The sequence below is a fragment of the Pteronotus mesoamericanus genome, unplaced genomic scaffold (genome assembly GCF_021234165.1).
Source record: "Pteronotus mesoamericanus isolate MK-2021 breed Mesoamerican mustached bat unplaced genomic scaffold, CSHL_Meso_final scaffold_21, whole genome shotgun sequence".
Lineage (NCBI taxonomy): Eukaryota > Metazoa > Chordata > Mammalia > Chiroptera > Mormoopidae > Pteronotus > Pteronotus mesoamericanus.
The window spans coordinates 26,840,713-26,852,074 of record NW_026555310.1 but is presented as its reverse complement, the minus strand read 5'-3'; the positions used below and the strand labels follow the sequence as shown (position 1 = coordinate 26,852,074).

The window sequence follows — 11,362 nt, the reverse complement described above, 5'->3', positions numbered from 1 at the left end:
GCCTCTGGGTTTTTCTCAAATTAGGTAATTAATGAAATGGGCCACCTAAAGCTTTGTATAGCAAGGGCAGCTTCCTACTTGCTGCTAGTATTGAAAATGAAATTTATTTTTTTCCCTATAAACTCATAAGGTAATAAATTACGACTTTCCTCTGAATGACATTATTATTGAAAGAGTGGCTACATCCTCTCCTGCATCCTAAATGCGCTTTATGGATATATATATCTGAGATTTGCTTTTTAAAAAAACGTGTTCCAGAGTGTTCAAAGATTCACAGGAGGGATATTTAATTATCATACCACATTGGTTAGGGTTGATCGCAATTGCAGAAGCAAAACCTTTATCTTTTTAGTTTTACTTTTATCTGTTAAAAATTCATTCAGATTATAGTGTGTAATTAGAAGTTTACAGAACTATTGCCTCCTTTTATCGTTGAAGTTAATTGTTACAAACCATATTTCAGTCTTTTCCAGTTTACAGAAGATTAGATTTAAACTGATGGTTGAAATTATGGTAGAATTTCTATTCCTTTCAAAGGTCCGGGGTTGGTGTCCAGGCAGAAATTATTAAATATGTCCACTTAGAGCTAAATGATGTCTGAAGTGGTAGAAATGAAAGACTCTGCATTCAATGTACATTTTAAGGATTTTGACTGGGAATTAAAAAAAGAAAAGGCAACCCCTACACCTGCTGCTCTACAATAACATTTACCCTAATATTGATCTGGTAGAGTAGAGGGAGAAGACATTCTGGTATACAATCTTTTAACTCACAGGGTCTAGCACCACCTGATCCAGGCATTTATCATTGATGCAAAACTCAGAAGTTACCTAGTTTTAGCATCTCTATTTCCTTTTTCCAATTTGCTTATTGTATTTATGTCTATGTTGAAAGTGTATGGAAAATGAACTGAATCTAAGAAACCAAACACTATTATTGAGAGAGAAACAGAAAATATTCCTGTGGCAAATAAGGTGGGCGTTTATTTCATTTGGTGTTTCACTGTGTTAGTGACCTCAGAAATGGCATGATGATATTTTTCTGAGGCTGACTTGAATTCCACCAGATGTTTCTCATAGCTTTTGATGGCTGCTTGTAGCTGCGTTTTCTCCACTGCTCCCAGGATGGCACGGAAGATCATATCTATGCCAAGGCCAAGAACAGCAACTCCTATGCTACCAAGGAGAGAAGCACCAATTTGAGCTAACACAGTGGCCAACTTGTTAATTATGCCAGTTGTGACATTTGAGCCCACAAGTTTTACAGCCACTGCACTGGCTGCAGAAGTAGCTTCTTCCAGGATGACTGAAATAACCTTTTGTACTATTGCAATTTTCTCTGTTTCCTTTTCCTTAATATCCTGAAGTTTTCTATAAAGGGTTGGTTCTAGTTTATCTTTTAGTGCTTCATCAACCTTTTGCAATTCCTTTTGGATTTTCATCACAGCTTGGATGATGATATCACAATTTTCTTTGATGGTCCCATTTCTTTTCATTTCAATGGAGGCCAGCCTGCACCCCAAATGCATATTTAAAACTGCAATCAGCTTATTGGTGGCATGGAAGCTGTCAGATAAGCAGTCAAGGAGCTGTTGGTGAAGACGGTGTACTTCTTCCCGCCTCCTCGGATTCTCTGGGTAGAGGAAGTCGCTCTGGGCCATCTTTCAAATGTGATCTCTGGAAAGTAAAATGGTAAATTTTCACTAAAAATCTTTAAAAAAAATCTGCTATCTGCATGGATTTGGCCAGGAAATTTTTTACTTCATGATAGCAAAGTAGCAATATGCTGTGTTAAGAATTCCTCAGAAAAAAGGTTCTTCAAAAGAATTATTTTTATGAAACATGAAGTCAGTGTGTGGAAATGTGGGTAACAATACAACCTATTGATGCATTAATTAGGGAATTACATTTTCTGGTGAGGGGAAGTTCTAGATGAGAAATATTTGTGTTAATAAAGCATCTGATTATTAATAAGTAAATAAGTAAGTCTAAAACCAAATCAAGAATTTCCTAAGACAGGTGATTATTCTCAAATAATATTGATTAACATATTTGAAACAGACCACAATTTGAAATGGTTAACTCTTGATAACTAGGGCTAACTAAGTTAGCTCCTTTATTTCTCTAACCCCTAATCACCACATTGAGTAGACCTACCAGATTGAATTCTACAATATTTGGAATTAAATTAGTAGGACTAGAAGACTATTAAGATGTCTGAGTTTACAGGGCTATTAATACATAATTTTGTTTATATACTCTTATTTTAATTTATAATATTCAAATCATTTTATATATTTTTACAGACAAATTCTCTAAACCTAAAGTACATTGAAAGGCAACTATAACAAAATCTTTACAAAAAATCCTTGTGGTGACAGCATATACTCAAGATCCCTTGGACTAAAATCTCCCTTGAGAAAGTTGCGATGGTGCAGGGGCAGTACAGTTATGACTATCTCTCTGGTTTTCCATTTGCAAAGCTTATTAATTAAATTATTCAGAATGATCTATATTGTATTTGGCCATTATTAAGAGAAGTTAGAGTTAGCCTCTGAAAGAAGAGAATGCTATTTCACAGAATTAATAAGGAATAAGTACCAAAGTACACCATTGAATGAATAAAACAAGCCTGGTAGGGACCTTATTGTGTAAAAGCTGAGCCTAATTAAAAAAAAAAAAGTTACCCAATATGCATACCTTGAGGAGGATTACTGTGTACCTGGCATTTTTATTTTTCGTTTAAACTCTTGGGAGAAAAGAAAGGGAAAATGGATTTCTGTACATCTGGGTGGGATCTGGCACCTCCTCTCTCTGAATAAACAGTATCTTGATTAATTTGGGCCCTGCTTTAGGACCATGGTTCTTAGCCTGGATAGGGGAATCTGAGACGCATCGGGGGGAAGGAGTGAAGGTGCTTTTTCCTTCAAGAAAGGAAATGTGAAAATAACATCCTCCAAGTCATAAAGATAAAATTTGGAAATGAAGAGGGGAAGACTTTTTAAAAATGGATTAGGAACATAATCATCTATGCTGTTAAATTTAGAAAAATGTACTGGTACTTCTGGTGGAATAGACTTTGTTTAGCATGGTCAGAAATTCATTTTTACTTTTGATTCGGATCCAGTACACACACACGCGCACACCCACATGCATGAGAGACAAAAATTTTCTCAAGACAGTACTTAGAAAATATCTCAATTCCATGTAAAGACATTGTTTGTTTTGTGTCTATTAAATAATCTCTGAACTCATCATCTGGTTGCAAACTGAAATTTGATAACAACAAATTTGGACTTTGATTTCTCTTTTTTCTTCTAGAAATTTTCCACTAAGCTTTTCTTTCCTTTTTTTTTTTGGCTCCTAGCTTTGAGTTATTATCATGAAATAAAAACCTATTTCTGACTTTGAATTCAGAAAATAACCAACTACATCCCTACTAAGATAATTATGTGAGAAGAGTCTTTCTTACTTTGAAAAAGTGGAAAATATCTCTAGCAACTATCATATGCCATTATCTGAAGGCATAGCTTCTAGAAAAGGTGTATGATTATATTTACCTCAAGATAGACAAACGGAAAAATGAACCTTCCTCCTAGATGGGGGGTTAAATGCTTCCATGTGATCAATTCCTCCTCAACAAATTAATTATTTTAATACAACTGGACAAATTAATCAAAATATATCTGAAAGACTGAATAAGTGTGACTTTTTCCAGGGAAAGTAATAAAGGTACTTTTTCCTTCTCAAATATTAAAATACTATCAAAATACATTATTAACCAGTATTGTACAGGGGAAAGAGAAGATGGAATTATGGAACAAAAATAGTCCTCAAAGCAAACCCTTCTATACATTTGATTTAATATACAATAAATGTAGAATCTCAATCTGATGTTAATTGAAATTACTATTTCACAAACAATCCTGGCATAATGGGATACTTTTAGGGGTTAAAAGTTAATTTAAAAATGTTATTAGCGTAATATATGTAAAAAATCAACTAAAGAATAGAAGAAAATGGATAATTTTCAAATGTCTGTATAGAAGAAGACTTTATATGCTTAAAACCATTGAAAAAATGTCATACAAACATTTGACTAACAAAGATGACCATGTAAAAGGAACTAAAAACAAAATGGGAAAAAATACAAGAAAAGTGAAGAATTATGAAACTCTAAAGAATATTATTATTAATAAGGAAAATAGTAATGATCTAATACCAAAATAAACAAACAACTATGAGCAGACAGTAAAGAAGAAATAGTATCTAATTAATGAAAGAGGTTCGATCTTATTAGAAATCAAAGACAGTACTTTTTCAACTACAAAAGTAATATTTTTTTCTTTACACACTGAAACCCTTGCACATGCACTTTCATACATAAATGATCCAGACCTCAATTCATAATTTTGTGCCAATAACAAGTTTGAGTAAGAGACATCAAAATGTGCTCAGAATTATTTTTCACATCTGATAAAAAGGACTCCTTTTTCTGAGTCTGGCTTACCTTCCTGGCTCTTTTCTTCTTGGGGAAAGAAGGGCTTTGAGAGGGTTTCTTAAGCAAATATCATCAGCAGGTCAGCCACCATACCTTCTCCAGTACTGAACACAGGTCAAGATTATTGCTATCCCCACTGTGAAATAAGTGCTAGAGAATTAGGTGGAGGAGAGGTGGGGGTTGAAGGTGAAACTAATGAATTATTTCTTAGACAGGTGAAATTTGAAGAGTCTGGTGAAAACAACAATTTAATAATTCAGTAACAATTTATCTAATGGAATAGCACCTTACTATGTATAAGGTAGTATGTTAGGCTCCATAGAGCACACAGAAATGAAAAAGACCTGGCCTCTGCGTTCACAGGATTTCTAATCTTGGCAAAAAATTGAGGAGGTAAAATTACATGTCAACTTGAAAGTAATATGTCATTCAAAATTATAGATAGAGGTGGTGCTTGACTTGTGCAAATTCAAATTTTAAACAAGTCACACTTTAGTATATATCGAAACTGGGCCAATATGGAGGCATTCAGTCATCCAGGGAAGATTAACAACTTACACCCTTTCAATGTGTTACTCCTAAATATGTGCTTGGGGTTTAGAGGAGAAAACTAGAGTTGGTAATGTACAGCATTTTCTCTATAGCCCGTGATAATTTAGTTTTGACTCTCAAACTGTTTACTTCACTCAGCAAAACAATTAATTAATTGCCCTTCAATTAATTGGAGTCACACTTCTTAAAAATCGCCCGTATTACTTATGCATGGGTAAATGATGTATTACTAAGAATATATAGTACTATATTTAAAAGGAGTTCCGGACAATGTACTTTCCTCTATCTTATTAACTTTTCAGTGGTGACCTTTTAAATATTGACTTTAAAGTTCAATCTTTTAAAAATCATTTTAGAATCATTTTGAAGTCATTTTAAAAGTGACTTTTAAAGATTGGTACCAGCAGATACCTAAGTGGTTTACTTACTCCAGCTCTGATTACCTGCACCTTTTCTATGGTAAATGTAAACTTTGACGTTATTTCTTTTCACATGATAGTGCTCCTTGTCAATTAAAAATGTACTCTGAGCTGTTACCCTCTACTTCTGCGCAGCAGCGTTTGTTCTGCTCTGTGTGCATTTTGTGAAAGGGGTTCTAAAGAGCCCTGGGGCAGCCTGAGGGGGAATCGTTAGCCAGGAGGGGGGGCTCTTGGGCTCTTGCTGCCTATGTCACCCGGGCCGACGCTGAAGCAGCTGTGCTTTGTTTAACAAATTTTTTTATTCTATTTTTCTTCTCATTACCATTTAATCCCCTTGTACGCATCCCCCGCCCCCCGCAATCGCCACACTGTTCTCCCTGTCCATGAGTCCTTTTTTCTTTTTGCTAAATCCCTCTACCCGTTAACTAACCCCCTCCTTGCCCCTTAGCTGTCATCCTACTGTGAGTCTCTCTATTTTGCTTGCTGGTTCAGTTTGTTCATTAGAGTCCACAAATGAGTGAAATTATATGGTATTTGTCTTTCTCTGACTGGCTTATTTCCCTTAGCATAATGTTCTCCAGGTCCATCCATGCTGTCATGAAGGGGAAAATTTTCTTCTCTTTTATGGCCAAGCAGTATTCCATTGTGTAAATGTCCCACGGTTATTTTATTCACTCATCTACATGTTTTCTTCTGTTGCATGAGTGCTCTGTTGCTAAAACAAAGTTTGGAAGTTGCATGTATTTTGACTTGTTATTTCCTTAAAAAAGAAGGAAACAAATTTGGGAACACCAGTGATCAGCCTGTCCAGAATGTTGGAATGGAAACAAAGACAGGTTTTATTGAGATAGATTTTTATGGAGTCCATGTCAATTTTGTTGAATTGAATAGTAAGCATTCAAGATTAAAAGAACATATAAGAAATGGTAGAGATATAGTGATGATTGTATCTGAAAGTTAAGGTTTATTTAGTGATATTATATAATTGTTTTATATAATTATATAATATGTAAGGAAGCACCTTACAAAATGAAAATGTATTGATCATCACATATTCAAATAAAAAAATCCTCAGGATACTTTTGCAAATAACTGTAGTGCATTGACTATCCAGTGCTATAGAAATTTAAAGAGAGAAATTAATATTGAGGTGATTAAATGGAGGCTTCATGTAGAAAGTGGCATGTGACAATTGCTTTGATAGACTGCAGAACTATAACATGTAAAAATCAACAATAAAAGATTTGATAAAACAAAGTATTTGAAAATATAAACTCAATAACACTAATATATATATATATTTTAAAAATCGAGGAGGAAAACACCCGTAAACCTATCATCTTAAGTTTCTTTGTTATTCTTGTCCCAAGTTTCTTTAAATGTATAAGTATTTTTACAAAGTTGTAATAATATTATAAATAAAATTTTCATCCTATATCTAGTTCTATAATCATTTCATTGGTTATATAAAATATTCCATAAAATATCTTTACTAAAATTTAATAAACCCACAATTGCTGCACTACCATAATATTCCAGTGAGTACTTTAATACCCATAGTCCCCCCTCCCCTTCTCTTATCTGGATTATTTTCTCAGGATAAATTTACAGAAGAATTACATAATTAATAAGAATTAATTTTTTTTTTACTTTTGATAGGTATTGCAAATTGCATTCCAAACTTTTACAATGCCACAAAAAACAAATTTTTACAGCAGTATTTTGGGTGTTTCAAAGTTATAAATGGTTCTGTTAAATATTTTTAATTTGGGGAGCAAAAGTTGAATTTCAAAAAGAATCTTGCCTTTGTAGAAATTCATACTGAAAACATTAATGATGAAATGATGCAGTCTCTGAGATCTGCTTCCAAATTCTCTAGAAGGGAGAGCAGCGTAGGGTTATTTATAGAGGAAATAAGATGGACCTTGTGTTGATAATTTTTAAAGCTGGCTTAAAGGGACATGGGAGTTTATTATATTAATATAGTCACTTCTGTGTATGTTTTAACTTTTCCCACAATAACAATGAAAAAAAAAGGAAAGAAAAGGAATATGATCCTGTCTAAGCCTCTGGTGTTAGTCTTTAGTGTTGCCTGAGGTTTTACGTTTCTTCCTGCTGCCACTGCTCCTCGCCCTTCCCCATAGGTCCAGCTCTCATGCCAGGTTCGTTTATTTGGGAGAGCAGGAATAAGGTCTAGGTAGTAAACTCAGAAGCTTTTCAGGAGAAAATAACAAATTACTAACTACCTCTGAGCCTCCTTCTTTAATATAAAACCATGACCTTTGAGAAAAGAAATAAGCTGATCATGGTGTGATGACACATTCTGATGTAAATTTTTCTGAAGACTATTTCTGGTCAGAAAGCAGAATATCAATGTCATTCATCAGCATTTCCCAAGTGCTTACTTGGGAAACACCTCCTACACGCTTTAAGGCATTAAGAAAAATGACAATATTTCTCGCTCTCATCAAGATAATAGTCTCTTTGGAGACACGCAGCAAATTCCCAATGATATTTAAATGTAATAACTTATGAAGGAGCATGAGCATTTATACATTAACTAGTACTAGATTGCATGTTCATCCTTTTACAGCTACTGAGTACTGATATTAATGTTAAAAACATAAAAGGAAATGTAACAATCCATGTAAACAAGACAATCACACTGGTGTCATTTCACCCATAATCCTTTCTAAAATTGATGTCTTTACTGCTTTTTCTTCTTCTCTGACTTCATTTTCTTCTTTATCTGGCATTTTCAGAGAAATAAATAATCACAAGGAACATGCCATGGGATCCTTTTAAACAAAGTTGTTTTGTTACCCTGTTATATTTATGGCCAGGATTTAAGACTGTGATGTTATTTCAGATTGTCTGTAATGGAGAACAGTATTATAACAATACTAATAGAAATACCCATATTGCTTACCTTGCTGTGTTTCTGAGTTTGGTAGTCCCAACTGTGGTTTGGCCGTATTGTTTAAGTGCTTTCTCATGTGGTTTCATCTGGATGTTTCTGATGGAATGTGATGACTTACAGGCTTTTGCTAGTCTCTGCTGGGTCCTCCTGCCTGTCTGGTTTATGGACAATTTTTGCATGGTTTAGTTCTCAGAATTCTTCTACTTACTACATTAATATAAAATTAGTATTTACTAAGTAATATAATTTGAAAGACTACTAAAGTGTTAAAACATTTAATTTTCTGTTCTTTAATGGACTTTTTATTGTTGAAAAGTGCTATTTAACTGAACTAATTCAGCTCAGTAGAGACGATGGCTCTTTGATTGCAGCCCTCAGATTTTGGGATTTCATCCTGTCAGCTAGTTTAGATATTAAGTTTCCTTTAACTTCTGTTGCATTTGTACCTCCATCTGTTGCTGATTGCTTTATTTAGGTCTCCAAGAGATGTAAATCCAAATATATTTCCAGCCAAATGTGAATTTTTTTGGTATGCTACTAATTCCTCTGACCTTTATCACTATCTTTTTTTGTTATCTTGGTGAATAGTCTTAATATAAAAATCTTAAAGACCAACTTGACTCTTTTCCCTTAACGTTTAGATCAGAATCTTGTGATCTTGCTTCTTTCTCTGGATTCTGTCCTAATCCCCCTTGCTTTCTCTAAAACAAAGACATCTCAGAAGCAGGAGAGTCACTCAGCCCGGTGTAATTTTGTGGAGAGACCACAGGCTTCTGCATGAGATTGTCCCGATTTTGTGTATTCAAAGTACCACTAACTGGCTATGTAAACTTGGGAAAATCACTTAATAGAGCTCTCTAAATATTTTCATTGGTATGATGTGAGTATGAGTACATAATCTATGGATTGTCATCAGGATTAAATGAGATAATGCATGTAAAGCACTTGGCATAGTATCTGGTCTATGGCAAAAGCTTACTAAATGAAAGCTTTCCTTTTTAAATATAAACAACAATAATTTCTGTTGTTATTGGGTAGATAGAGGATACAGGATCAAGATGCCAGCTAGGAGACATAAAATCTAAGTGTGCTGTCTATTGTAATTCTAAAGAAGGGCTAAGTAGGGTATTATTTTATTTTTGTCCTGGTGGGTCAATTTGTACTTCATGTATCCTAGGGCCCCACCAACTAGGGTCATGGGAGAAAAACAAAAAAGCAAGTGTAGTCAGTGGATCTGAACTAGGGATGGATGGATAGGTAAGATTTCCACAGATGTGTAGGAGCTGGGGTATGAAGGAGATAATATGGGTGCAGAAAATAGAAAGGAGCTGCATGAAAAATTGTAGAGCATTTTCAGGGGAAAAAATTAATCCATTCTGCTGGTGGGACAGGTGTATCTATAAGAGCTGTGAAGGGAAGGCAGGTAGTGAAACATTGAGAGCAGTTTGTAAATGGTCTTAAATGCCATGGTAGGAAATTTATTTTATTCTCTTGGCAATATCAAACCATTAAATGTTTTGCTTGTGGGAGAACAGTATGAGGATTAGATTTCAGAAAGGTCACTTTATATAAGCTGCATTATTTGGTATGAGCAATAAACATAGGTCAGCAACTCCAATGCTTCCAGTAACTGGACAAGATATGTAAGTACTTGAAACACATAGTGTAAGACAAAAGGGTATAGAGGATGAATGTCTAGTCTGAAGAGGACAACTTCAACTCTGGCTAATTTTTCCAACTCAGAACCTGGGCTTAATGCTGCCAGTTAATCTCATTATTTCAACAATCAACAGAAATCAAAATTTCTGTCTTCTGGTTTTTAAATTTGGCCACTGATATAAATTTTGAAAACGCATTCTGGTGGTCTAACAGAACACCTCTGCTGGTTGGATTGTGCCTGTGGACTTAACTGTGACCTGTGTGCTAAATGTATTGAGACCAACTGTGAGACCATCAACATTGTCGAGATAAGAGGTACCTGGAATAGTTATGTGACTGGCAGGGACAGGAGAGACAGAGATAAGTTCAGAGAGAATTAGAAAGTGTTAGGGACGGATGTGATATGGGAAAGAGAAAATGAAGATGGATTTTGAACCTCAACCATAAGGCAAAGGTTAAGAGGAAAAGCGTTTTTCAAGGAGACAAGTGCAGTTTGTGTATACATTGTATGGCATACACTGGTGCAGTGGCCTACAGAGATGGCCAGTAGGTAGCTGAAAATGCAGACCTGAGCATCAGGAGAACTGCTGAGGTTACACTACAAGGTTCAGGAGTCATCTGTATCCAGATGGCATTTGTAGTGATGGGAACAGTTGCAATCTCCAAGGGAGAAAGTATAGAACATAACCAAGGTCAAAGACACAGCCATGTTGAGCTTAGGAGACTGGAGAGTTATTGGTGGTATAAGGAGGAAGAGAAGCCTGTGAAAATAAAAATGTCTGGAGAGGATGTAGAAGGACCAGAGTTGTACATCATGGGGGCCTCGGGAAGAGAAAATTTTGAGATAGGAAGAGGCAATTGGCAATTTTAAATAATGAAGAGAACTCAAAATGGCTACGGCCTGGAAATTGGCCAACAGATTTGATAATTAGAACTTATTGGTGCTTTATAGGAAAATATGAGGGACAGAATTAATTACAATTTCTCTTTTGAGAAATTTGAGAAAGGAAGGAATGAGATGACATTATTACTAGAAGGGAAGTCAAAGTCAAACTTTTAATTGAGGAGGAAGCAGTATGTATGTACAGGAGAAGGAAAAATGAAGAGCGAGATGAAAGATACCACATGGCTGCCATAACAAAATGCCATAGACTGGGTGGCATAAAGGACAGAAATTTATTTTCTTAAAGTTCTGGAGGCTGGGAAATCTAAGATCAAGGTGCCAGTCGTTCAGTTTTTGGTGAGGGCTCTCTTCCTATTAGCAGGGAGTCACCTTCCCATTGTGCTCTCACATGGCTGAGAGAGTAAGTGA

At 35.1% G+C, this 11,362-nt stretch overlaps 1 protein-coding gene across 1 annotated transcript; it reads right to left on the bottom strand.

Annotated features, from left to right (window-relative positions):
- Positions 1–979: 979 nt before the first annotated feature.
- SMCO3 (single-pass membrane protein with coiled-coil domains 3) lies at positions 980–8,435 on the bottom strand. Its single transcript, XM_054590918.1, has 2 exons — positions 8,401–8,435; positions 980–1,676 (listed from the first exon to the last, which is right to left on the bottom strand). The coding sequence occupies exon 2, from the start codon at positions 1,658–1,660 to the stop codon at positions 983–985; it is 678 nt and encodes a 225-aa protein (XP_054446893.1). The 5' UTR covers positions 1,661–1,676; positions 8,401–8,435; the 3' UTR covers positions 980–982.
- Between the last annotated feature and the right edge of the window lie 2,927 nt (positions 8,436–11,362).

What these genes read in the sequence shown, in the direction of transcription:
- SMCO3 (XM_054590918.1), bottom strand. Translation starts at nt 1,660, where the DNA reads ATGGCCCAGAGCGACTTCCTCTACCCAGAGAATCCGAGGAGGCGGGAA.